Below are 25,903 nucleotides of genomic sequence, written 5' to 3' on the forward strand. Positions count from 1 at the left end.
GAGTTGATGTGATGTGCAAGAGAGCTAGTGGCGTCAACTACCACAACTGCCCTCCTCTACGCCTCTCGCAAGTTGCAACGCATTTTAGATCCTTCGTAAACTGAAATTTGTACGGTTTTCTTTTCACAAAAGCAGCATCAGCAATGGGGTGGGTATGGAAGAATGATGATGATTCCGACTATGTTTCCCCCTCCTCCGGTGACGTCGGCGATCTTCTAGGGTCCTCAAATGTTGCTGGTAACGGTGCCGGCGGCCGCTGCGCTACCAGGAAGGTCGTGACGTCGCAATGCCGGACGGAGGAAGTGGAGCCTGGGAAATTCATTCGCAAGTGCGAGAAAACGGAGCAGGTCTTTAAAGACTGTGTTGGAAGGTGAATTGAGAACTAGTACTATTACGTTCAACATGTTTGAATTCAGTTTACTGTTTTCGTATTTTATTGGGCTGAATCTATTAAAGTACTTATCGGGAGATTAACTGGAAGGATGATATCGGATACTGCTGAGCATCAATCTAAGTTTATCGAATTAATTGTATTTCCCTGTTTCGTCTAGTTTGGATGAGTAGCCGTGCATGTTGGTATTAATTTGTTCTGATTAGATTGAATAAGTTGTGTGCATAGTTATTTTGAGTGTTTGTATGAGTAGGAACTCGAAGCAAACTGCAGGAGATGGACGTTTGCTGTGTGGTCGGGAGACAACTAGGACGTTTTTTGTTGGGACAAACATTACTTTTGTCAAAAATGTGAGACATGCTTGGATCAAATTTAAGTGAAGTGAATAAAATGGTGAAAGATTTACCTACTAGCATGCGTTGCTTTGAACTAGATGGAGTTATGACCTACATGTTGGCATCTGAAAGCTTTTCTTGATTTCAAGATGTTTTTATATACAATTTGATACCACTAAATTCTTAAAGATGATTGCTCCTTTTTTTGGCACATATTTATCTATATGATGTCGACCATGAACTTAGTACATTTATTGCTTGGTTTCAAGATGTTATTCTGAAAGGGGGGTGCTCAATTTTTGGTCCATATATATGTGTGTATTATGTAAATCCAAGCAAATGTGGCTCTCAAGGTATTGCTTCACACTTTTTGTAACTTAATGAAGCAGCTATTTACATGGACTTCTATGACTAATAAATCAGTTCATACTACAACTAAAATGATGCTTAACGTCATGCTTGGACTGTACTTCACAAGTTCAGTTGCTTAAATGGGATCTTACGATGTGTAATACCAGCAAATATGATGTGTGATAGGGTCACTGGAGTATGATATTCCTTACGCCTAGCCATAAACATGTACGTACATCTGCACCTAGTCCTGGATTTTCTTTCTTAAGTTATGGATGCTCCTGTTTCTGCGCGTCCAGTATGCATCCCTTTAGTTGCTGACTTAGCTGCATTCTTGCTTCATTTAACACTGTGCTTGGTGTAACAGCAAGCATAAACTAATGATGTAGCATTGCTGCTTCTTGCATGTGCATTTCTGGTATATCCAGTAGAAACTTTATTGATTTTGTGTATCAACTTCTTTCATTCTTAATGTTAAGCATGCATTGGCAACAGAAAAGTAATGTTTCAATGACAAAAATATACAGCCCCTGTAACCTAGACCCTTGGATTTTGAGGGAACTTAGATTGTCTCTTGTGTAATTGATATAACTCAATAGTTAATCATGTTATTATGGACAAATTTAAGAATGTTTTATATAGCTATGCAAAATTCTTATCTGTGATGAAGTAATTGTTTGATTTGTGATCTCCATCGTATTTGAAGATGCAGGATCTAAGAAATCTTGAGCGCCAATTTCCTTTGGAATTAATGATGTGTAGATCTGCTTATGGATCCAAGTTGTAATATGCATCGTCCTAACCTAGGAGAAGAGTCATATATACTCTATACAATAATTGAGTTATTCATTCATGTATGCTATTTTCATGCAGGCCCAGTAAGATGGTACAATCTAACAAAGAGTACAATGAGGAAGATGTCACAGACCAAATGGTCAAAGGGTCATTTCCCTTCGAGTCGGCAGAACATGGACCCTCTTACTTTCCTGGGTTGCGTAGTGATATACAAGCCATTGAACGCAATTTTGTTGGTGGCATTGGCCGATTTTTTCAAGCTGCTGAAGAGATGAAGGATGAGTTCTTCAAGTCACTTGGGGCTCCACACATATATGATGATGATGCTCCTTCATCGCACAGGAAACATGGAATTCATATTCAGGGTGATCACCCTCACACGGAAGCGTATCCTAAGAAAAATTCTGAGGGAAATGTCGATCTTTCTGGCTTGGCTAGAGATGTTTGAATCAAGATATATCTGGAGACTAACTAGTCTCATGGTTATACAATAAAAATAACCCTATGTTGATGTGCCTTTTGAATACAGCGCCTCAAATCATTTTTTCACCGGTTCGCAATGAAAGTAGTGCTTCTTTCTCTCTGCGGTGTATTAATGTAGTTTATTACATTATACTAACAACATTCTAGTAATTTGGGAACACAGCTAGAGAAAAACCATATGCTTTCTCTGCTCTGATGAGGTATCAAGGTTGTCGTATATGATATTTCTCCTTATAACCCTATATTGGTCAGGAAAATTCCATTAGCTTTGAACTTGATTGACGAAGAAGGGTGGTGCTTTTGCTGGTGGTGGTTGACTGTTGCAATCATTAGAAGTAGCCAATCATCTTCCAAGGAAGAAAATGTGTAATTTAGTCGCTTTAACCAATTTGTAAAGGATGTTAAACACATGAAATTTCATTTCTTTTTTGGTGTTTAGTACGAGGAAAATACAAAGGCACAAACTTGAAAGGTTTGATCAGGCAAAGTGGATTTGACTGTAGAAATTTATATCCCTATTTTTTGGTGCTCTTCCACAGGTCTACGTGCGTTGTTGAAGATCAGCACAGACTTCTTACCATCTTTTATACATCACTGAAGTGTACAAGATTTTTTGATTTTGAGGTGGGTCGATATGACCGTATTATGTTTGGTTTTTCACTTGATGTCTATAGCCGAAAATGCATGTTGTCTTTCGTATGTGGCCAAGTGTTTGCTTTTCTCAAACTCAAAAACTAGGGGTCATATCTGTCTAATTCTGTTTTGAGGAAATGCCATTATCAGGCAACTCTTGTATATATGTTGCTACAAATGTTCCTCGTGAATTCTATGTTGGCCAATCTTATAGTATTATGTAATTGTAATTATGCACTACATTGTCGTAATGTGCCGTCACCAGTACTTCATGTTAAGGATGCATGAGGGCAGTGAAAGAACATTGAACCAAATGGAGCACCACCTGCTTTCACTATTATTTTCCAAGCCAGTTTGAAAGAGTCTCTAAATGATGGTTTTCTTCACTAATTATGATATGGCAGAGTCCAAAAGGTGCATAATTAATTATCTAAACTCAATTTTGAAGCATGCATGTCATCGCCAGAAAACATTTTATACAGACAGAGTTGACTGAGTTGGATTGCGAAAAATGTAAGCAATCCATATGATATTGTAAAAATGAGCAAATTATTCTTATAAAAAAAAAAAAAACAATTTATCTCTGTATTTTCTAAAATACAGCAATTTACTTTCTTATACAAGAAGGTAAAAATTGTTTCATTTTAAAAAGTATAGGAGTAAATTATTATTTTCTTTTTATAAAAAGATAATTTATTCATTCGTTATATCACGGAATAAACTTTCATTCACTCGAGTTGGATTATTTGATTCTGGAGCGATGTAGACAATTACAAGGTCAAGAATACCACTATAAATCCTCTAACAGCGTCGCCCCTGCTCCAGCCGGACGCCGGCTGCCGCTCAACCTTCAGGCGCCGACACATGTCATGCTTGATTTTTAGCCGATCATGTTTTTGTCAAAAACTTATTACCTACCATTTCCGAGTCAAACATTTGAGATTTAGAATCAGTCAAAGATTTTAGAAGTTTAAGGTAAAATATGTGCAGACATAATATGCATGAACCATAATTTGTTCATACGTGCATACAAAATATACTTTCCATATTCCTATACCATGCAATAATAATATATACCAATTGAATGAAATTTAATTGAAAATGGACTAATTAAGATGAAATTTTCTTGTTACTCATAAATAAAAATATTGCGGAAATTACAGAAGATACAAGTATGTTACCCTCCAAACTGATCAGTGCTGCTTGGATTCTCATGATATTCAAAAATATCCAATGCTACATACATTGATAGCTAGATAAATATTAACAACTTTTTCTTCATTTATCTATATATGGTAATTACAATAGTAAATTAACACATATATACATTGAAAGGTGAACAATGGGAATGGGACACCATAGAGTCATCTCCTCAATCTGTATCTTCAAAAACGCAGTGCAAATTCAGGCATATATGGCAGATAATTGACTCAAAACTCCAGAATCAGTAGGCTTCAAGAGCCACACCCTCAACCTGCATGCACCCAAGGATGACCTGCAGCAAAAAACACCAAGAATTAATCAAGTGACTTGCACTACATCATCATATATGTTCTAGACCTTTAAGTACTTCAACCTACACAGAACTTGATGAGCAGTTATCCGCCTTTTCGGATCCCTCACAAGCATTTTCTTCAATACATCTTTCGCGCTTTCTGAGATATTAGGCCAAGGATCTGATGTGAAGTCAATATCACCACACATAATCTCTTCAAACAGTTCTTGTTCACTTTCTGTACCAAATATACAATAAGCATGATGAGAAGCAATCAAATCGCGCATGAACCAGAGACACGAGAATATGTTCCGTATCTTACCGCCCCAAAATGGAGGCACACCACACAGAAGAATGTAAACTATAACACCGGCACTCCATACGTCCGCCTCAGCTCCATAACACTTACAGAGCACTTCCGGAGCTACATAATAGGGGCTCCCCACCACATCACTGAACGTCTCCCCTGCAGCGAAATCAACAACTTAACTTCTCATCAACTATGGACACGAGCTGAAATTATCAATTGTAACTTAGACTTGAAATATATATGACAAGACAATGCTTAATTAGCTCTGGGAATTGGTATGAACCTGGTTTAAAGAAGACTGATAATCCGAAGTCTATGGCCTTTATAGGAGAATTCTCATCCTCATTGACAAAGAGAAAGTTCTCGGGCTTAAGGTCCCGATGCATCACCCCTAGAGAATGGCAGGTCTCTATTACACCGAATATCGTCTTTGTAAACTCAGCAGCCTTTTTCTCCGGGTAACGTCCTCGTTTAACGATCCTGTCGTAAAGCTCACCTCCTGTACAAAGTTCCATAACCACGTTTACTGCCACCGAATCTTCATAAGCTCCTTTAATAGAAACGATGTTGGGGCGGCCCGACAAGTGATGCATGATCTCGATTTCTCTTCTCACATCATCCAAATCTTCCATGCTCAGCAATCTCCGCTTTGCAATGGACTTACAAGCATATTTCTTCCCGGTTTGCCTCTCCACGCAGAGAAAAGTCTTGCCGAACTGCCCATGTCCGAGTTTCTCACCCAAAGTGAAGTGCTCCTTCAGATGTCCGGTTTTCGTTCTGGTCACAGACTCAACTTGAAGTCCTAAACTCATCGGTCTCTTCACATTATGATGGCGGGGTTTCTTGGCCGGGTTTGCGGTAACTACCATGATCACTTGAGATGATTTTTTGACATGATCATTCTTGATCGGGTCGTCCCACGTTGTGGGGTGTGTTGGTTTGATCTCTTCTCTTTCAATCTTTGACAACTGAGGGGGATTCACGTGAACTGGAGCTTCTCCTTTGTTGTCATTGCAAGCAATAATCATAGCCGGTGATGCAGAGGACGAAAACCAACAACGTGAAATGGCGTAAAAGAAACCCTCCTCATCAGCAGTAGTCTTCCCGTAAACACAATTGTTTCCCATCTGTTGCTATTTAGGTAAGTAAACAACTTTTCTTGATTAATAAAAGTGGAAGATGTCTTATAAGGAAACTTCCATAACAAAATATCCTGCGAATTCTGTAAGAAATTGTTAGGAAAGTTATTTAGTACTTAAGAAAAAGCGTAGCAGAAATTAATGTTCATCATGCATTTGAGGAGGAGGTATACCTCTATATATATATATATATTATATAGATGGTTGAGATATTCATTTGATTAAGAGTATAAGTTTGAGTTCTCTATAAGTTCTGATGAGCTCTAGCCAGCCGTCCTCCAAATATAATTATCATGATGGAACGTAAAATATTTTTATTCCTTAATGAATCTTCGTTATCAACTATTTAAAAGGAGTAGCTAAAATTTGGACTATTTTAGAAGTTGATGAAATTCTGCTAAAAAATAGCTCTAAACTTGAGCAATAATCTAGTAAGTTTTCAGGCCTAAATACTAATTATAAAAAATACAAAAAATATTAATTAAATTCAACCTAAAAATAAGAAAATTTAAATAATGGCACAGACGATGATTAAAATGATGGAGTTTAGCGATGAACGGTGGCCCCTCACAATAACAGTGGTGAGGGTTGGATTCTCCTCCCGAAGCCAAACGAAACAATAAGTAGATCGCCTCGTAATTTTAACTGGGTAAAAAATTACGATCATTTTAAGTTCCATCATCAAATGACACATGTACTTCACATCCATATATCATTTCTTCAAATATAAATATCTTCTATTTTACAATCATATATATAAAAAAAAAAAAAAAAGCAACAATATCAGAACTTGAAATTAATTCAAACTTGATGAGCATATGGAAAAATGGTCTAAAATAGCGGTGAATTTGGCACGGTTAATTGGAAACAAAATTGTTGAAATATCTCCATACAAATAAATAAACAAAATCCGTCGCAAAAACCATAGAATAATTCTTCCCAAATTAAATAATAAAAACCGCAAGAAAAAAATCAGTCGGAATTTTTTTATGTTGTTGTTCGTCTGTAGGATGAATTTTCCGACGGGTTTTGGTATTTGTTGGAAAACATCTTCGATGCTTTTGGTTTTTCCGTTTGAAAATTATTTCCAATTGCTCTTCCATCAGAAACTAATATTTATCCGTAAATTCTTTGGAAAAGCCGTTGAATTATCCGTCGCTATTAAGCGTTTTTTTTCAGTAATGCTGTCTATGCTATATTTAGATCATCAACACTTTAAGTAATTACTACTTTTGTATGTTGTTAAATAATTGACCAAATCACCCTTATTTACATAAATAATATCCGTATACTATTTGACAGTTTCATACCTCCATTCAAGAATTATATAATTTTATCAAACATTAGGGGGTATTTGTAATTTTTCAAAAAATAAGGGGATATTCATAATTATGTCAAACATTACGGGAGGTCATTGTAATTTGTTATCTGATAATTCTTAGTTATGTTGATGTATTGATTGAACCAATATATTACTTAATTATTTAATTCATTAAAAATTATTAATGTAATAATATAATTACCATTGTCAATGAGACATGACTCAATTTGCGAAGTTGGGGCTCATGATCTTAGAGGTCGTGGATTTGGACCCCGTCAGGTGCGTGAGATGTTGTTTGTTGTATAGTCAGTTGTTGTCTACTCTAATATTAGGTGTTATTGAGTAGGATATGATTATTATAATAGTTTTTATTAGATATGATGTCGACAGAAGTGATTATACTTATAATCAATTTATTTCAATTAATAAAAATTCATTGTTCTTACCTAAAAAATATAGGGCAAAAGACAATTTTCGTCCCACAGCTATAGGCCATTTTCGTTTTAGTCCCGTAAGTATCTAGGGTTTCAATTTGGTCCCGTAAAACTGAAAAATTCGTAATTTCAGTCCAAATTTCGCCGAAAAATTTTGTGGGTCGCCGGAAAAAGTCACATGCGATGCATGTGACTTTTAAAATTGGGGGCTCGATCTTGATTGGCTGGAGAAGCTGATGTGGCGCATATGTGGCGCATACGTGGAAATTAAAAAAAAAAAACGACGAAAATCGAGCTCGCGACCGTCGGCAAAGGCGGAGGATGGCTTTCGTCAAATCTTTGCACAGAGGTGACCAAAATCGATGGGACTGGTCTCAAAAGATTCGCCAGAACGAGAGGCGTTCAACGATGGTATTCCGAGCAGGTGGTTCGTTCGGACGAAGGAGAATACGCCGGCGGAAGGTGCAGTCGCTGCGGACGACGACCGAAATCTTCAAAACGATGGATCTTTGCACCTAGTTGATGAAAATGGATGAGACTAGTCCCATTAAAACCGCAGTGAGGAGACGAATCCAATGGTACCAATCCGCGATCGTGGGTCGTCCTGTCGCCGGTGAATCGACAGTAATTGTCCGCGGCGGTCAATTTCAAAGCCCAGTCGCTGTCGTGGTGGGATCTCAAAATTGGTTGAGGGGTTTTGTTCTCCTTGATATGGGGAATCGAATGGTATATGTGGTGGCCAGAAATTCCAAGTAACGGCGGCGGAATTGAAGAGAGAAGGTGGCGGCGACTGGCGGGCGATTTTTAATCCACATCAGTCGTTTTTTTTTTTTTTTTTAATTTCCACATATGCGCCACATCAGCTTCTCCAGCCAATCAGGATCGAGCCCCCAATTTTAAAAGTCACATGCATCGCATGTGACCTTTTCCGGCGACCCACAAAATTTTCCGGCGAAATTTGGACTGAAATTGCGAATTTTTCAGTTTTACGGGATCAAATTGAAACCCTAGATACTTACGGGACTAAAACGAAAATGGCCCATAGTTGTGGGACGAAAATTGTCTTTTGCCAAAAAATATATATAATTACCGCTTCTATCTAAAAAAATTCTGATGATAAATGAAATAGGCCTCACAAATTCTGATGATAATAGTGAATTAATTACCATACACTAAAAAATATTAATAATAGATGCAATAATTGTTGACATAATTGTAAGGTACTTTGTGTACTAAAACACATCCAAACAAGCCCGAATTTGGTAATAACAATACATCATCATGGGTCAATAAGTGCAATAATGCATAATCTATGTGGGGTTTGTCCAAATCGCACTTACTGGACCTCATTTACCCATTCATTGCCCCTACTTACCCTTTCATAATCAACATTAAATTCTCCGACTTTGATGATCATTATGGCCCCATTTCCTTTAGTGTTAGGACACTACTGCAAATTTCATTACTTAGGATGATTGGATGAACAGGTGCTTAATTATGTAGGCTAAACCGCCACCTTACTTCTTGAAATTTGTTATAATTATAAATAACTTTTTGTTATTTAGAAACTTATAAGAAATGCTCTTCTGGAATTAATGATTATATGACAAATATCTCCTCATAACAGTTCATTGTAGGGGTATTTGTTAGACGGCTGTTAAATTTTATGGGGGATGTTTATAATTTTTCAAATAATAAAAAAATATTTGTAATTATGACAAATCTTGAAATAACATTTTATAACTTACCCAGATTATATATTGTAATAAACTTTGCATTAATTATAATTGTCATGTGATTAGTCACTCTTATTAAATTATACACCAATCACATGATAAATGCATTGTACTCACCATAAAAATAGATCATAAACCTAATTTTAATTAAATCTTTCTAGTTAAAGTGCTCCATGCTATCATTAATTTGTTACTAGCTAATTTCTCATGATTATTGGAATAATTATCAAGTAATGAAGATCTTCTGTCCTAATCCTGAGATGTCTACCAATCATTATTTTTGTTAAATAATTATTAATTCCTTCCCAAAACATAAAATCATATTTATATTATTCTCCAATAAAATGATTTGGTCGTCAATTATTCTTAGCAGCCAACTCTAAATTAAAGTAAAACGTACGTACTAAAAAAAAAATCATATCACTTCAAATGTAAATTAACATTGTCATTCAAGCCTGAACTTTTACAAACTTTACTTGGTGAGATGAGCATATAAAAATAATAAATTACATCGACATTCTTTAAGGTTGGATCTAGCTAATTATACAAACACCCCATATTTTTTGTAAAATTACAAATACACCCACTGAAATTGTAATTGTAATTCACGCCAATACATTCTCAGAATATTGAACCCCTCGAGTGTGTATATAAATGGGGTGTTTATATGATTTTATTAGATTTAATGTCAAGAAATATCGCTATAATTTATTTTAATTAAAATGATATTACAAGAAAAAAAAATAAGGAAAATGTTGATTAGGGTTGAGTTATGATGCATAGGATACTCTTACTAGTTACCAAAGAAGAGGGAGACAAAGATGCATCAAGTTGGGATGTAATACTACAACATTACATGTGCTTGTCCCTATATATGCAATTCTTCATTCAAATATTATACTTACCAAGCGACAACCTCTTCTAGTAATTAATGATGTTTTTCAATTACTAAGAATTAAATTTAATTTCTTGGATTTCTTGTCGTCAATAGTGACATCCAACATGCTACACCACTCAGATCACCCAAACTACTCTTGTTTAATTTATTAAGACAGTGATTAAATATGTATTAATCATTAACTATTACATGCAATATTGATTACATCATCGGAAAATCAAGATTCTTATATAGAAATTAATGTATATAAGTACAGTGACACTCTGTTAGTGAAATTCACATCATCGCTTAAAGTAAAGAGAATATTGATCCCGTCCGGGAAAATGAAAAACGCAATTGATTCATCTCGCGCTATGGAGAGGTTGATTTGAAATTTATAAACTGTTCAAACTCTTTATTTATGATTGATATGAAACGCGTGTCTACTTCAATATCAAATGCTAATTAGTCAGTAACAATGTGTATATATAATAATAATAATAATAATAATAATAATAATAATAATAATAATAATAATAAATGTATATGTAAAGAAGATTAATTTGCAGTGGATTAACATTAGGTTAACCGTTGCATCAATAATTGTGAAGTGGGGTGTGGGGCATGCAACAAATGGACGTGAAGTTGATAACTAACAACTAATCAAGAAAAGCTAATTGAAATCATATTGTTTGAAGAAAATCAACTATTTTTTTTTATAATATAAATAACAATTACATCATTATATTGAAATATCAATTAGTAATTTAATATATTATTTAATAATAATTAAATTACAAACAATAATAAATTTATAAATTACTATGTGTTTGATAGGATTCGAATTCATGACCTCAAAAATATTAAAAAGATACTATTGAATTTCAGAATCAATTATTAAATTAAGGCATTGTGATTAGGAATTAGCTAATTAGATGGATACATATGATGTTTTAATTGAAGATTGAGGAAATTAATAAAGTTTAATAATGATGATACATTATTATAATAATAATTAATTAAAAAAGAAGAAGAAGAAGAAGAAGGAATGGCACTGAAAAGATAATTGGTAATGAATAATGATGAGTGCAAATTGGAGTTGTACAAGCCAGCCTTGAATACAACGTACCACCCGCAAAATCCCATACCCCGCGCCTCCAACCACAATTATAGTCTCGGGTCATTCTCGAACGTGGAAAATGATTTGACTCCGATGGATGGCTCTGATTTCCGCAAAAGAGGATCTCAGCCGCTCACTGGCACCAGGCCAGCATGTTCTGACAACTCACCATCAACGGTTGGTGGTAACAGGTCAAGAGTGGGACCAATCACGTTGCTCCATCGTGCCACGTCTGCGGCGTCCACGACAACCCCAGGCGCTCAAATCATCTTATTTTGTAGCCTCCCACGTTCTTCTACAGTTATGCCTCTCCGGTTAGCTTTGTGCAGTCAATCATTTCTGTACTCCGTTTTGACCATAATGCCCTCCTTCGATTTTGGCTGGAAAGAGTGATTGACTTCTTCGCCCCTCAATTCTCGTACGTACTTGTTACTAATACTTTTTAACTCATTAGACTTTCTATTCATCACTAAGTGTAGAGGTGGTGGCTTCAAATCTCATTAATATGTGAAGTTTATTTTATTTTATATGAACTTTTTTTTGTTATAATAATATATTTTTTAATTTATTAAAATATTAATATAATAATATAATTATCACTTTCATAAAAAAAAGAATCTCTAATTATAGCGTAAAAATTCTTAAATGGTATAACACAATTCTTCCACAACAAAATAGATACTTTATAATTTGTTAATACTATTTGATACTTATAAAAAATTATGGGTTCAAAAGAAAGAAAGAGATGGAGATAGTCTAAAAGAATGTAAGTTTCAGAAAAGTTTAAAGGGGCCTTAAAGTCCAATCCGAGTAAAGGACCCAAGCAGAAGATTCACCTAGGGAATCAGGCAAAGAATGCCGTAACGAATCGAGTAGGCATGCCCCAAGAAAATTCATGTGGTGAATCCACATAGAATTACCCGCTCCATATCATCCAGAGATTCGCTAGAATCAAAAAGTTTCAACTAGTACACACGGCAACAGGAAGAGACGAGCTTGAGGCACCCTTATCCCTAAGGTAATTGTCTGCGCGTAGATAAAGCAACCCTCCCAACAGAGTGATGCCCCTGATTGAATCTTGAAATGTAGAGAATCATGCCATCACATTTGAAGGCTAATGATGCAGATAAATTTTAGTAGACAAAGCCAAGATAGGAAATGAAAGAGGATGAATTGAAAGATGTCCTTATCTCGAAGGCAACCACCTTTGCAAATCAAGAAACCCACCTATGAGAAGGTTCCCTCACCACAAAAAAAAAAAAAAAAAAAACATGAAATATGGGCTTAATTGCATTGATTTTGATCCTACCTATAAACAATAGCCTCCAAAACCTGAATAAGTACTTGGAATTCTTAATTTAACCTTACTCATTTATTATTTTTTACTCGCAATAGTATTAATTAAAGAACTTTCAACTATTAAAAATGAAAAGGTGAAACAGTTTATAATAACTTAGCAGTCGATAATTTTTCCCACGTTATTATACCAAGGGATTGCATGCAGGATTTAGCTATACTTAATCTTCTTCGAATTATTTGTGTTGGCATTAAATCCGCAGTTTATAAGCATCAATATTTCTGATTTTAAATTCTGGAGAGTCATTCTATAATTAAAAAGTAAAAATAATCATGTTTGGAATTGGAGCGAAAGAAATAAACACCTCCTAAAAAGTGTGACTCTTAGATTTTAAACCCTACTAATTACCATTTTTAGTAAAACTCATTTATAAGTGGACCAATAACTTTGGTCGTCGAATTTGAACAGCTCTAATTCTCTACTAAAAAATTGTACATATATGTTACTACTTCCATGTTGATAAAGCTCAAGGCACTAGATTTTGACTTTGGTGGACGAATTGTGTACTTTTAAAAATGCTCTTCTATTTAGAAAATTATGTGAAATAAAAAAAATATTAGAATAGTAAAACATCTCTCTCAAAAAATTTCCATATTGATTGCAAAATACATTATACCTTGAATTCATGACAATTACCATATCCATTCCTCATATCATATGTATAATTAAATATTAAAAGAATTCATATTTTGTCTCTATTTTACATACGTACCTTAAGGGAGTGGCACTTTTGTCATTCCAAATTCCCATGAAATGTTTCCATTTTTCCTAAAGAATTCTCCAACAAAGACAGAACCCCTCACCCCCACCCCCCCGACCCCCACCCCAGTAGTATTGTCGAACCACACACGACACCACCTTTTATAGAAAGATGGAAGCAGCATTCAAATTCCACACATAATTTTTGCTGTACAACACAGTGTTGGTTGCCACAACCCAATCTTCACACCATCAATCCACAGCCTTAAACCTCATACAAGGTAACAAACATTCTTGCTGTAACTCATCTTCCTTCTTCTGCATTTTCTTTGTTTCTCTGTTACCAAATTTTTCACTTATAACCACACTGTTATGATCATTCATCACTGTTACTCTTGTTGACTTATTTATCTGTAATCTTGAATGCTGGATTTTCTCACGATCTCTTCATTCTTCTGATCTTTCTGTAAAGGAATTGTATGGATTGAGTCTGTACAGTTACATGTTTCTTGATCGTTCGGTTCTTCTGCTCTGATTTGGTTTAACCTGTAGAATCATGAATCATCTCTGCATTTGGAACTTAGAGACTTGAAATTGCTTTCTGGGATTTCTTCATTCTTTGGTCTTTATTCAGTATGAGGGGATTTAGGATCTGGGACTTTGATATTTGAGTTGAAAATGGTGTGATTTTGCTTTATCTTTTGCTGATTTTTAGGGTATCTGATGGAGTCTGAGAATGGGGTTGTTGAAGATGAAAAAAGAGTCGTTCTTGAGAACTGTATCGGTGAGGGATCAACTCTAGATGTAAGCAAGGAGAACATCACTGACAGTCATGAGCCGTTTCCTGATGGAAATGAAGTGTGTAAAGATGTGATAGAAGACAAGGAAAGCTTGAATTCATCTGAACCAACAGTTCAATTATCAGAAACTGTATCAAAGAGTAAATCATCAGTTGAGGGTAAAAATTCTAATGCCAATGGCCCAAAGAAGAGTAAATTGGCCAAGAATCAGTCTGATTCAAAGGGATCGGTTGTGTTTGGCCGCAGCACAAAGCCAAGCCTGGCACAGAGTTTGTCGTTCCCAGCCCGAGGTCGCCATTCTGATGTAATGAAAAGAAGCATTGAGGTATATCCAGCAAAGCCTGAAGCCAGGCAGTCTCAGAAAAATGGTGCAAAAACTGAGTCGAAAGTTTCAAATGGTAATGGCCATTCTAGTCTGCGGGTGAAACCGGGCGGCAAGGGGACATCTCCAGGAGTGAATTCTAAGGATGTGACAAATGAAGGCAAGGTAGCCAGCAGACGTGCAACTTTAGCTTATTTGCCTACCCGTCATCATCAATCCCTGGTAGAAATTGTTCTTCCTTTAACTATGTTCTCATATGTCGTTTTCTCTACTTACTATGTGTTTCTTATGGTTTATTTAGTCTGGGAAAGATGTTTCAGCTAATGTAACTGCAACGGAACCTGCACCTGATGTGTACGTAATATTCTTTAATGATGGAATTTTAGTTCACTGATTAAGTTCATATTTCACTACGTCCTATCTATGCTGCAATGCTGTTGACTGTTTAGTTACAATTCCAGATTGGCTGAAAAAGATTCTGAGCCTACAAACAATGCATTGCCTGTAAAGGAGGAGGAGGATGCCCGTTCGACTACTTCATCGTATTGTTCATCTCAGGCTCCCAATTAACTTTAATTTCATTTTTACCCACCAAATTTGTGATTCTGTTGAAGAGAATGTTCACAAATTTGTACTTGAAACAGAAATCAGCAGAGGATTAATGTTTCAGCGTTCTCCTTCAGGCTGGAAGAGCGTGCTGAAAAGCGAAAAGAGGTAGTGTTATGTATTTTTCTCTAATTTCTTTGATAAAAATACCATGCTGTGACTGACGTCTGTGTCGATCATCAGTTCTTTTCAAAGATAGAAGAGAAAATACATGCCAAGGAGGTGGAAAAGAGTAATATGCAAGCAAAATCTAAGGTGCGTGGGATGGCAATGACCAATGTTTTGCTTCATTTATAAAGTGTCAAACCCAAGACCTAGTTTTGGTTTCTTCACTCATCTTATCTTCTTGGTTCCATTTGATGTTAGGAAAATCAAGAGGCAGAAATTAAGCAACTGAGAAAGAGCTTGACATTTAAAGCTACACCTATGCCGAGTTTCTACAAGGAACCTCCTCCAAAAGTTGAAATCAAGAAGGTAGTGTCTATGGATCTTGCCTAAACTCAATGCAATTTTCTACCATTAATGACATGAAAACATTATATCATCTAGACTTTTTAAGGAAACAGTTTAAGGTTTTCTATCGAACATTTAGTACTTTAGTTATATTACAATGCAGCCAAACCTGTGATTGCATTTATTGCCTTCTTGTCGTATGAAACTTCTCAACCTACTCTAGTCTATTTTTCTCAAAGGATGCAGTTATTCTGAATCATCACCATTCAAATCGTCCAAGTCATGGTTCAGATTTCTGGATAAAAGTCAAATTTGCTTAAAGAACATTTTGATCATTCTCGAATGTGTACATCATCTATGACATTCTTAATCACACAACCATATCCTGCAGTCATCCATAGAACTCTTGTAATGTAGTAATTGCAAATTAGTGGTTGTTAAGGTTGTTGTCACATTTCTATAGATACCAACCACACGTGCAATATCTCCTAAACTTGGAAGGAACAAAACCACTGTGCCCACAGCTGTCAACTCCATCGAAAACGGTGGATCGTCTGTCACTCCACGAGTAACTAGAGACAATTGCAGTTCACCAAAAGCCTCCCACGTGAATGGTGACAAGGGCAATACAGCCTCAAAGAAGTCAACCAAAAGCTCCCTCTCCAAGCCTCATACTCGAGAGACTTCAACTGGTAGAAAAGCAAAGCCAGCAGAAACAGAGGGCCAAAACAAGCAAACTCATGCACAGAACTCAGACGAACTCCAGGATCGGCCTCGTTGTGTTCCAGAAGTTGAGGATCAAATAGCAGAAGGTCTTGAAAAGAATTCTTCTTGCTGTAATGGATCACACCTTGCTTCGACAAGTTCTGAGGTAATGCCTGCAGATGTCACTGTTGAAGGTTGAGGGAATTTATCACCTATGATGCTGTTACTTGCAGAAAATTTAAACTAAAAAAACTCCATGTTGTTGTGAATATGGTTCTTGTATGTCATAAATATGCGGTCTCTGAACTCAGTTACAGTCGTATGTATTCTTTATTATAGTTGAAGGAGTATTTGATAAGTTATATGGCTATGGTGGATTTCATCCAACCTTAACCATTGTAATAGCTGTGTTAATTCTTGTGTCTTATTTTCTCTTCTTGGTACATTTTCGAAAATTCATGTTCATGGCGTGATTTCTGCTGTTCCTCCTCCATTCTTCTCTGACTGCAGCAACATGAAAGTTGGTTTCCTTTTCTTTGAAAAATGAAAATTTTCTCCTTTACTTGTTTCTTGGACAGGATAGTCCAAAGACAGCCTTTCCTATGTTACATATTTGTCTGGGTTCCAATTTCCTTCTTTAATGTGCACTTTAAAACAAATGAATATGTCAAAATCCTAACAATTCATAAGAAGTTTTCTTACATATTTTGGAGAACTAAGTCATTATAGTTGGGGTTTTATTGCTACATCCCATACAAATGCTTATATTTGAAATCTTCATGACCTCTAAATCTTCATGAGTTAATAAAATTGAAATCCAACCCTATCCTTAAACCTATCCTTAAACCAATCAACACATACAATATATTCTACTAACCAAAACGTGTATTTATAAGGATTACTCTTATAAAATTATTACATTCTATTAAGTATATAGATTACTTTTTTTTTAAAAAAAAATATCCAACTCTATGGAAAAATATAAAAAATAAAGAATTAGTTAAATATATTATTTTTTATAATTCATCCTTCATCATAGTTTATACTAAAGTACATAAATCTAAAACGGTCTCATTTCTTGAAAAATAAAATAAAATAGAAAGCAAGAATAAAAACTTATTATTAATAAGTTATAACAAAGACAACTGAAAAATAGAAAAGAAAATAAAGAAAAATGGACCATACAAAAATCATTTCAAATAATTACAAAATCTCGATATCATTTTAAAAATTTGAATAAAAAAAAATAAAGTACATTATCATGAAATAAAATAATAAGATGAGTACAAAGAAAAATAACATGGCTAAGTTTAATTAAATCATAAATATAGCAACCTTATCAATGGCCATAAAAGAACAAAATGACTTTCATTGGTGTTAAATAAAATTTTATTGAATAAGGATTTTGAAAGAGTTTGAATTACACACACATGAAAACACATATATTTTATAAATGATATTAAAATAAATAAATAAATAAAATAATATCATAAAAAAGTGTATGACATCACTTGTTAGCTAATTTTTTTTTTAAGTTCATGATGTAGTTTTAACTACTCTTTTTCTAGTTATAAATTTTTAATTAATTTAATTTATTATTTATTGATTTTATAAAATAATCATAAATTTAAATAAGTATTCAAAAAATACTTTAATTTCATGAAAAAAATAATTGAAAGCAAAACAGGCCCAAACATCCTAGATTGCACCTTAGTTGCACTGGTTCATAGGTCGGACCTGAGTTTAAAAATAAATCCACTCGAGGCCCATTTAAAAATTCAAGACCATCGGATTGATATTGGACCACGTTTTGTCAAACTGGTCCGTATCAATTCTGCCGACTTTTCCCACTGTGCACCTTATGTTACGATTCTCAACTCTATTTTAGAGTAATTCCACGGTGGGGTGGGGACCCTAATCGACCAAATAAAATATAGGGAAAAGCACAATTGCACACTGTACATGGATTTCTCAACTTGATTCATCAGTCTGCTTCAATCCCAAGCAGCACTCCATGTGAAATGACCACATTGACCCTGGATGGTATCCACAATTTACAAACCCAAGTTGGCGGCAGCATCAAATACTTCAATTTTTGGGTATTTAGTGAAAGTTTTGGAGTTTTTGGAAAGGCCAATAGTTATTACATAAGCCCCCCACCAATCAATAATTGCATGTGAGACAGCTCACTCTTTCCTCCCTCCCTGATGTGATCATTCATTATACCAAAAATTACTCTGTCCTCTCCTTGAAATTATATGTATACTTTTTATGGTTTCAAAAAATATATTTAATATTTTTTAATTTTATTTTCATCTAATAAATAAATAATTATGTTTAAAATGCAATGAATTTTATATATTAACAAAAAGAGAGATAAATCTATATTTATTCATTCTTGACTTATTATTGATTTATTACAGGTTAAATAAATCTTTTTATGACCGTATTACCTTATACATTTATAAATGTTAATGCATGTGAAGAGGTATATCTTCAACGTGGTAAAAATAGATCAATCACAAAAGATTTATTTGACATGCAATAAGTTAGTAATAAATCAATTGAGGGTAAATATCAATTTTCTTTCAATTTCTTTGTTAATCAACAAATTTAGTAAATATTAACTAAATGATGAATTTATTTATCAGACGAAAACAAAGATATAATTATCCCATCATTAAACTGGGGCGTCGGTGGCGTGGGTCTGCCACCTTCCTTCTCATTTATGTTCACATTATTACACATTCTTTTCCACACCTTTGTCTGTTATTCCAAAATTACTGCTCTATTTATTTGCGTACATTATAAAACCAAATTATTTAATTCCTGCCCTAAATTATTGTTTCCATAGACATTCTACTACTATTGTTTTTTAAGATTGAAGTTCTATGAATAAATAAAAAAATATAATAAAATTATTTTTTAAAAAAAATTGACATAATTTTAAATATCTATTGTTATTTGATAATTATGGATGCATCTTGATTTTAATATATTTTTGGATTATAAATTATAATTTTATATATTTTTTAAAAATATTTTAATGCACTGATATGTAATATGCATTATTTACTTCACCCGCTCTCATTTTTTTTTTTATTATTTATTCAAACTTTTTTTCTAAAAAAAAACAAAATCAGCAAGAGTAAGAGTAGTATTTTTCACTTCACTGTTCAGCTGGGACTACTTTTTATTTTATGAGAGTATTTATAATTTTTCAAACAACGACAGAAATATTTGTAATTAGGTTAAATTTTCACGGAGATAGCCATAATTTGACCTAAAAAATATCAAGAACTTGAGTTTCACCAAACATATGGGGTGGATTTATTATAATTTTTTATTTTATTGTTATTAATGATTTAAATGTTGTTGATGGATGTATTTTGGAATTGATTGGTATCTTAAGAGTAGGAAGTAATTATCAAATAATTAAAAAAGAAAGAATATTATATAGTAGAATTGGAAGCAATGAAATTGATGGATCAATAGCGCCAGTAGAGTTCATAACCTTTGACAGCTAATGAAAGAGCACATAATTTAAGGTGTTGACTCCTCCCAAAAGTGTACATATACAGTAGATAGATAAAGACAATAATTGACACCAAGAATTGCATGTAAAGTTAGTACCATTTCAATTTTCACATCAGTGGAGCACAATAATCATAATTACATTGAATTGTCAAATCTTAATTTGAGTCATTATCATAATCAAAATTTCATTTTTTTTTTCTACATATAATTTATTTACATAAATCATTCGTATCTTTTCTTGTAATTACATGATCTGAATCTGGTCAATTAAATTAAGCGAAAATGGGTAAATAAAATGTGTAAATGAAAAGAAGGTTAATCCGTGTTGCGTGGGGTTGTAATAAAGTGGGGAAGGAAAAGGAAATGAAGGTTAATTTCCACGGGGACAAAGACAGCAAAGTTGGATTAAAACAAAAAGAAGAGGAAAAGTTTGAGGGTCACAAGAGTTGTAATATTGTTAGAAAAAGACAGAACAACTCACCCGTGAGTGTTAATGTGAATATGAATGTGATCAACAGTACCAATATATATATATATATATATAATTCTTGAGAAGTGGACTGTGCAAAATACACACACTGTCGGTGGAACAAACTTACATACAAATAAAGAAATGGATTATGACATGTAATTACAGTATTTATACCAAAATATTAAAAAAAAAAAATTGAAAGAAAAAAACTCTCCTGTCCTGTGGGGTTCTGAGGGACAACTTCGACACCAACACCTCCACCCCTTTATGATGTTGTCATGCGCATTGCCATTGCACATGCCTCTTCCTAAAAGACTATCACAAAAACAATTTCATTATTACCATAAATGTCCAAAAAATATAAATAATTCTCACCAGAAAAAATAAAAAAAGATTGATAAATACTCACCCTTTCTGAATCGTCGTGGTTTCTTCCCCTTTTCTTGTTTTTATTTTTTTTTTAATTTTTTTTGGCAGAGTATGAAGATTTAATGACAGCTAGAGAAATGAGAGTCCTGGCCAACAGTCCCAAGCAAGGTGCATGCCATTTCCAGCAGCTTCCCTGTTACAATATTAGAGTAAAAATTAAGGATGAAAAACAGTGTCTGTGCCCCAACAACTACAAACTCATGGAAGAAGAGGACATGATGACCAAATTATCAGACAGGCGATCAATTATGGGCAGTTTATGTTTGTAAGAGGCAAAGGGACACAGAGTAGTTGCAGTACAAGTCAACAAACAGCCTGGCCTCACCATTGAAGCTTAATATCAAGAATTATTGAGCTGGAGTAGTAGCATCAGTCATCTCATGATCCCTACCCCATACAACATACTATACACCTCCTCCTACGTGGCTACGCCCGCCCGTCCATCTGTCCGCCCGCTTGTTATGCTTACCAACCCTCAAGAAGATACTTCTTCCTTCTTCCCCACACCATCAGATGGATGCCAACCGACAGTTTGATCATACCTAATACTCAATACTAAACCCTTTTACCTAATGTGCATTCCTGTTCAATTGTCTCTTTCCATACCAATGCCAAACGTAATTCACAATTTAGTAAAGAAAGCAGTGAAAGTGAAATATGATTATAAAATACCAACAAGCATACGACCAAAATAACTTTGAAGCATGTTGTTGCTCTATGAATTCTGTGTTTGAACGGCTCGCATTAAGTTGATTTAAGTCAAAAGAAATAAGCTATCAACTTGTGAGAGCTTTGTTAGTAGGTAATCTATAAGTTTTCCTCTAAGCTAGCTATGGTCCTACGGACGAGACGACGATGGTCGGAGTCGGAGCCACCCAAAATTTTTTATGAGTCAATGTACTAGATAAACTTGGCATTAGGTCTGGTAGTAATATATAGGTAATAATAAAAGTGTTGCTACCAAATGCCAAACGTAGGTGCAGAGCCCAAAAGAATGCAAACAGCCAAAGAGTGGCAGCTGTAACGCCTAAAGCAATTATTCTTTTGACTCACAAAACCATCACCATCACCATCACCGGCAAATTCACTGGCAACAACAAAATTAACCACAATAGTTCCACCGGACAGTACTGTCAGATTCCGACCGAATTCTATGAATTAACAGAAACTCCGGCGGCTCCGGAAAAACAATATGTCCGAGGACTCAGTTAATCCATTTGCATGAATTCATTTAGTATAGAATAAAGACATTCATGAAACTTTATTATTATATAGAATTAGTCATAAAGAACCCCACAACAAATACGATTTGAAGAACATGTAAAAGGCGAAATTAAATAATGGGAGAGGAGAATATACCTCTTCTTGGCTTGGAGACAACCTTAGCAACAGGGGCAGCTGTCGGCGCAACCTTACTTTCCTCCGGCGGAAACAGAACCCCGTCAATCCCCTGAACGGAAATCCTCCCATCGGTGTATATATCCGGGTCAAACAGATACGCGGACCCTTCTCCCTGCCCGAATTTCACCGACCCATCAGCCTCTTCCGCCACCACCTTGTGGGGCAGTCTCAGAGTATCGTACTTCACCTTCCCAAATCTCCTCACCGAGTTGTACATACTCTCCTCCGTTTGATACTCCGGAATCAGATGATAATACATAATTTGCTCCGGTGCTCCGGGCTCGCTCAACTGGTCTGTTGTTAGCTTCGCCATGGCCTCATCATTTGGTGCCAACACTGTTAGCACATAACCCTCGGAGACCAATCTTCCCATTTCAGAAGCCAGTGAGGTCAGATTCACGAGAATATCAGCTAATTCGTTGTACCCGCCGTAATGCAGGAGAGTCTGGATGAAGTCCTTCACCTGACTCTCACCGTCGAAGTGGTGGTGTGGACCACCGGGTCCGGGAGCCGGCGCCGGAGCCAGTGACGGACCGGGGGCCATGGCGTCGTAAATGGGAAGGACCGGAGGAGCGCCGACGGGGACAGGTGGGGCGGGTTTCTTCAGCCTGTGTGTTCTGGGGTCAACTACCGGCGCGCCCTCCGGCAGGACGGCGGAGGTGGCCCTCAAGCTTCTCCGGGCGTTAAAATCTTGTTGGACGGATTTGGGAATTAACAGCCTCTCAATGCCGTGAATGATTCCGTCGGGGCGAATGATATCATCCGATTTAATAACCCTGGCCATGCTCACAATCTTTTCCCCATTTTTCTCCTTAAGTAGGATCTTCTCATCACTGGCATCAGGGCAGAGGCTAGAATGATAAACGGGCTTCTTATTCAGCTCCACGGGCCAGTGTTTGGACTCAATGCGAGTGGGGATCATGTGGAAAAGCAGCAGATTTTGGAGGGACCTCAGATTTCCGGGCTCGAGCAAAAACCGCTTGAACTCCGGGTCCAAATCCCTCTCCAGGGCCTCATTTCTTGGAGCAAAAATGGTAATATTATGCGTGGAAACAGCTTCTTCAAGAGTCTGCAACAACAGGGCTTTCTCCACCAGCTCCGAGAGCTCAGTGTAGTGAGAATCCAAAAGGGCAACAAGAACCGAGTTGGAGTTGATCTGGGTACCGGAGCTAGACGGCTTGGCCGGAGTATTACTTTCCGGCAATGCAGAAGTAACGAGGACAAGAAAGGTGAAAAGGGTGAAGTAAAGAAGATTGGGGACGCCATAGATCTGAGAATCCATGGCGTTTGATGAGTAATTTCTCGCTCTAGAAAAGAAGGTATATTGAGGTGGGGGGGGGGGGGGGGGTTCTCTCTCCTTTGAAGAGAAGAATAGTTAAGCGTTGGGGTGTGAGAAGAAAAAAGGTGGAGACTGGAGACTGGGACTGGAGTTGCTTTGCTTTGGGCTTTGGGTAGTGGAGATGAGATGTGTGGTGTGTTGGGTGGAGTATTAAAGTAAGGAGAAAGAAAGAAAGAAGCGTCCTTGGTTGGCTCCTTCTTACCCGCTGCAATTGCTATTGCTATTGCTATTGCTATTATTATTATTATGTCTGAATCTGATGAGTGTTGTGTGTGTAATGCGGTTTATAACACTGGGCTGGACAAGAAAATACTTTAATTATCATATTGGTTGCTTCATACTTTTATCATCTCATCAATGAATTACTCCAACTTTTTGTTTTTTCTTACCCACAAAACAATACTTAACAAAGTTTAGTTTCCAATTCAGATATCATCCATTTTATTATACCTAAATAGTAACCCACCCCCTAATTTACAGCATTGAACTCCCATATATGCCTTTTTTAGTGAAGGGTAAACTGGGAAATGTATTGGAACAGGCTGGAAGTGGGGACCACGCGCTCTCTCAGAAGTTTACTCTGCCTGCTCCTCTCTATTCCCTAATATGCCCTTCTTCCACACATTCACTAATTCTTTCTTTCTCTTTTTTCTTTTCACACTAATATACGCCACTTGGTTTTAGTTTTCTTAGGTTTTTGTTTTTCTTTTTACAATATTTTTCTCATTTTCTTTTTCACTATTTTTCAAAATAAATTCAAATTAATAAGAAATTATTCTGATTATTTCGATTAGAAGAATTTTATTCATTAATATTTATTATAATAATGTCTAGTTTGAGTACTGCAATTTTATCAACACATTAACAATTAAATACAATCTCAAATTAAAATATAGCAAAAATTCAAATTTAAAACCTCTTATTTGACCTAATTATGTTACTATGTTAAACAATTATTTCTTTTAAAAAATTAAATTATTAAAAATACTATTTTAATATTAATATTAATATCTTAGCACCATCTCAATTCAATTTTCTATCAACGGTAGTTGCTTATTAATTTCATTTCTACGTAACATGCATTAATAATATAAAAATAATTACTGACTGGAAAAACTAATAAACAATCAAATACTGAGATTAATTTAAAATATATAAACATGGAATAGAAGCTTCCATTTTTATTTTCTTAAAAAAAAAGGAAAAAAATAAATTAAAGCATAAAGCCGTTTAGCACGGCGGCTCAAGAACGTGAGCCGAGTGCACCATATTTATGAGCTGAGTACAGGCGGAAGGCGAGCTGTCATTGTCCGAAAATGAATATGTGCCATGTTTCTAAGCGAAGGTACGAAACCCACGTCCCTTTCCAATCGCGTGGAGCGCGTGGAAGTAGCGTTTGGTTCCTCGCACTTTCGGGCCTTAAATGAGAGGGGAATGGGGACAGCTCTCCAAAATGGAAGATCTTTTGTCATCTCATCTCATCTCATATTATAATTTCCACAATCAATCTTCAATCTAATTTGATACGATACGTTGTTTTACAATTATTTGATTTCAATATGGGAGTTTTCGCTTAATAATTTCAAATATATATTTCTTTTTTGTGTTTTTAAATCATTATTTCTAATAATAATAATAATTGAGAGTTATTAATGGCGTGTCGTAATAATAATTTTGGGGAAAAATTTTTATTTTAGAATAATAAATTTAGTATTAAAAATGTGTTAATTGAGCAAATACAATCATAGTAACTAGGATGGATATCTCGAATTTGAAAACTAAGTAGTTCGCTCTACTAGTCTTCTAGTCCTAGAATCTAAATAATTTAATTTTCTCCCTTGAACTATTTGTATCAATATACTAGTTCGATCTAAAACTCGAGATAAGGAGTGTAAATCAAAAAAAATTTCATAAGTAGTTGTTAATGGAGTTGAATTTACCAAATTTTGAGAAGTCGATATCAATTTATGTCTAATTGTTCAACGTAGGTTTCTTGAACTTCAATTTCTAAATGAACCAGAGCCAATTCGAATTGATCTTGTAAAAGATCCGCTATCAAGTGTACCCATTCCAAATTTTAGTCCGACACGTTCATTAGAATTTGAATCTAAAATCTTTAATTAGAGAATTTAAGGTCAAATTGTTGGACTGTCTCCTAACTTATCAAAATAACTATTAATTTATTAAAATTAATCATTTGTGGCACATCCTACATGTATGCATAACTCTTTAGTATTATTAAAAATAAAATTTTAACAAATTTATTTGTATTACTTAATAAAATATATACAAAATAATATTTTAATGTTAAATTTATAATAGAGTGGTGACGAAAAGAAAGATGGTTGAAAACATATATATAT

At 35.1% G+C, this 25,903-nt stretch overlaps 4 protein-coding genes across 5 annotated transcripts; 2 read left to right on the forward strand and 2 right to left on the reverse strand.

The window, feature by feature from the left end:
• The first annotated feature begins 52 nt into the window (after positions 1 to 52).
• LOC105173959 (fra a 1-associated protein) lies at positions 53 to 3,018 on the forward strand. Its single transcript, XM_011095901.3, has 2 exons — positions 53 to 370; positions 1,951 to 3,018. The coding sequence occupies exons 1-2, from the start codon at positions 144 to 146 to the stop codon at positions 2,318 to 2,320; spliced, it is 597 nt and encodes a 198-aa protein (XP_011094203.1). The 5' UTR covers positions 53 to 143; the 3' UTR covers positions 2,321 to 3,018.
• Positions 3,019 to 4,122: 1,104 nt separating this feature from the next.
• On the reverse strand, positions 4,123 to 5,920 carry LOC105174200 (calcium-dependent protein kinase 1). Its single transcript, XM_088875741.1, is given in 6 exon segments — positions 4,123 to 4,444; positions 4,446 to 4,465; positions 4,467 to 4,483; positions 4,569 to 4,721; positions 4,806 to 4,949; positions 5,077 to 5,920. Coding segments are annotated over 6 exon segments (1,230 nt in total). The 3' UTR covers positions 4,123 to 4,392.
• A 7,677-nt stretch (positions 5,921 to 13,597) lies between these two features.
• Positions 13,598 to 16,827, forward strand: LOC105173962 (protein WVD2-like 4). Of its 2 annotated transcripts, none has more exons than XM_088875163.1 (8): positions 13,598 to 13,757; positions 14,192 to 14,820; positions 14,900 to 14,952; positions 15,048 to 15,140; positions 15,243 to 15,312; positions 15,388 to 15,459; positions 15,571 to 15,678; positions 16,121 to 16,827. In XM_088875163.1, the coding sequence occupies exons 2-8, from the start codon at positions 14,200 to 14,202 to the stop codon at positions 16,559 to 16,561; spliced, it is 1,458 nt and encodes a 485-aa protein (XP_088731289.1). In that variant the 5' UTR covers positions 13,598 to 13,757; positions 14,192 to 14,199; the 3' UTR covers positions 16,562 to 16,827. The 2 variants fall into 2 exon arrangements, with proteins under 2 accessions (XP_088731289.1, XP_011094204.2); XM_011095902.3 differs by having other exon boundaries at positions 15,060 to 15,140.
• A 3,580-nt stretch (positions 16,828 to 20,407) lies between these two features.
• Positions 20,408 to 23,771, reverse strand: LOC105173963 (fasciclin-like arabinogalactan protein 17). The gene is made up of 3 exons (XM_011095903.3): positions 22,160 to 23,771; positions 20,781 to 20,933; positions 20,408 to 20,686 (listed from the first exon to the last, which is right to left on the reverse strand). The coding sequence occupies exons 1-2, from the start codon at positions 23,481 to 23,483 to the stop codon at positions 20,860 to 20,862; spliced, it is 1,398 nt and encodes a 465-aa protein (XP_011094205.1). The 5' UTR covers positions 23,484 to 23,771; the 3' UTR covers positions 20,408 to 20,686; positions 20,781 to 20,859.
• Positions 23,772 to 25,903: the final 2,132 nt, after the last annotated feature.

Source organism: Sesamum indicum, linkage group LG11 (assembly GCF_026168435.1).
Source record: "Sesamum indicum cultivar Baizhima isolate 11 linkage group LG11, ASM2616843v1, whole genome shotgun sequence".
In the NCBI taxonomy this organism is placed as follows: domain Eukaryota; kingdom Viridiplantae; phylum Streptophyta; class Magnoliopsida; order Lamiales; family Pedaliaceae; genus Sesamum; species Sesamum indicum.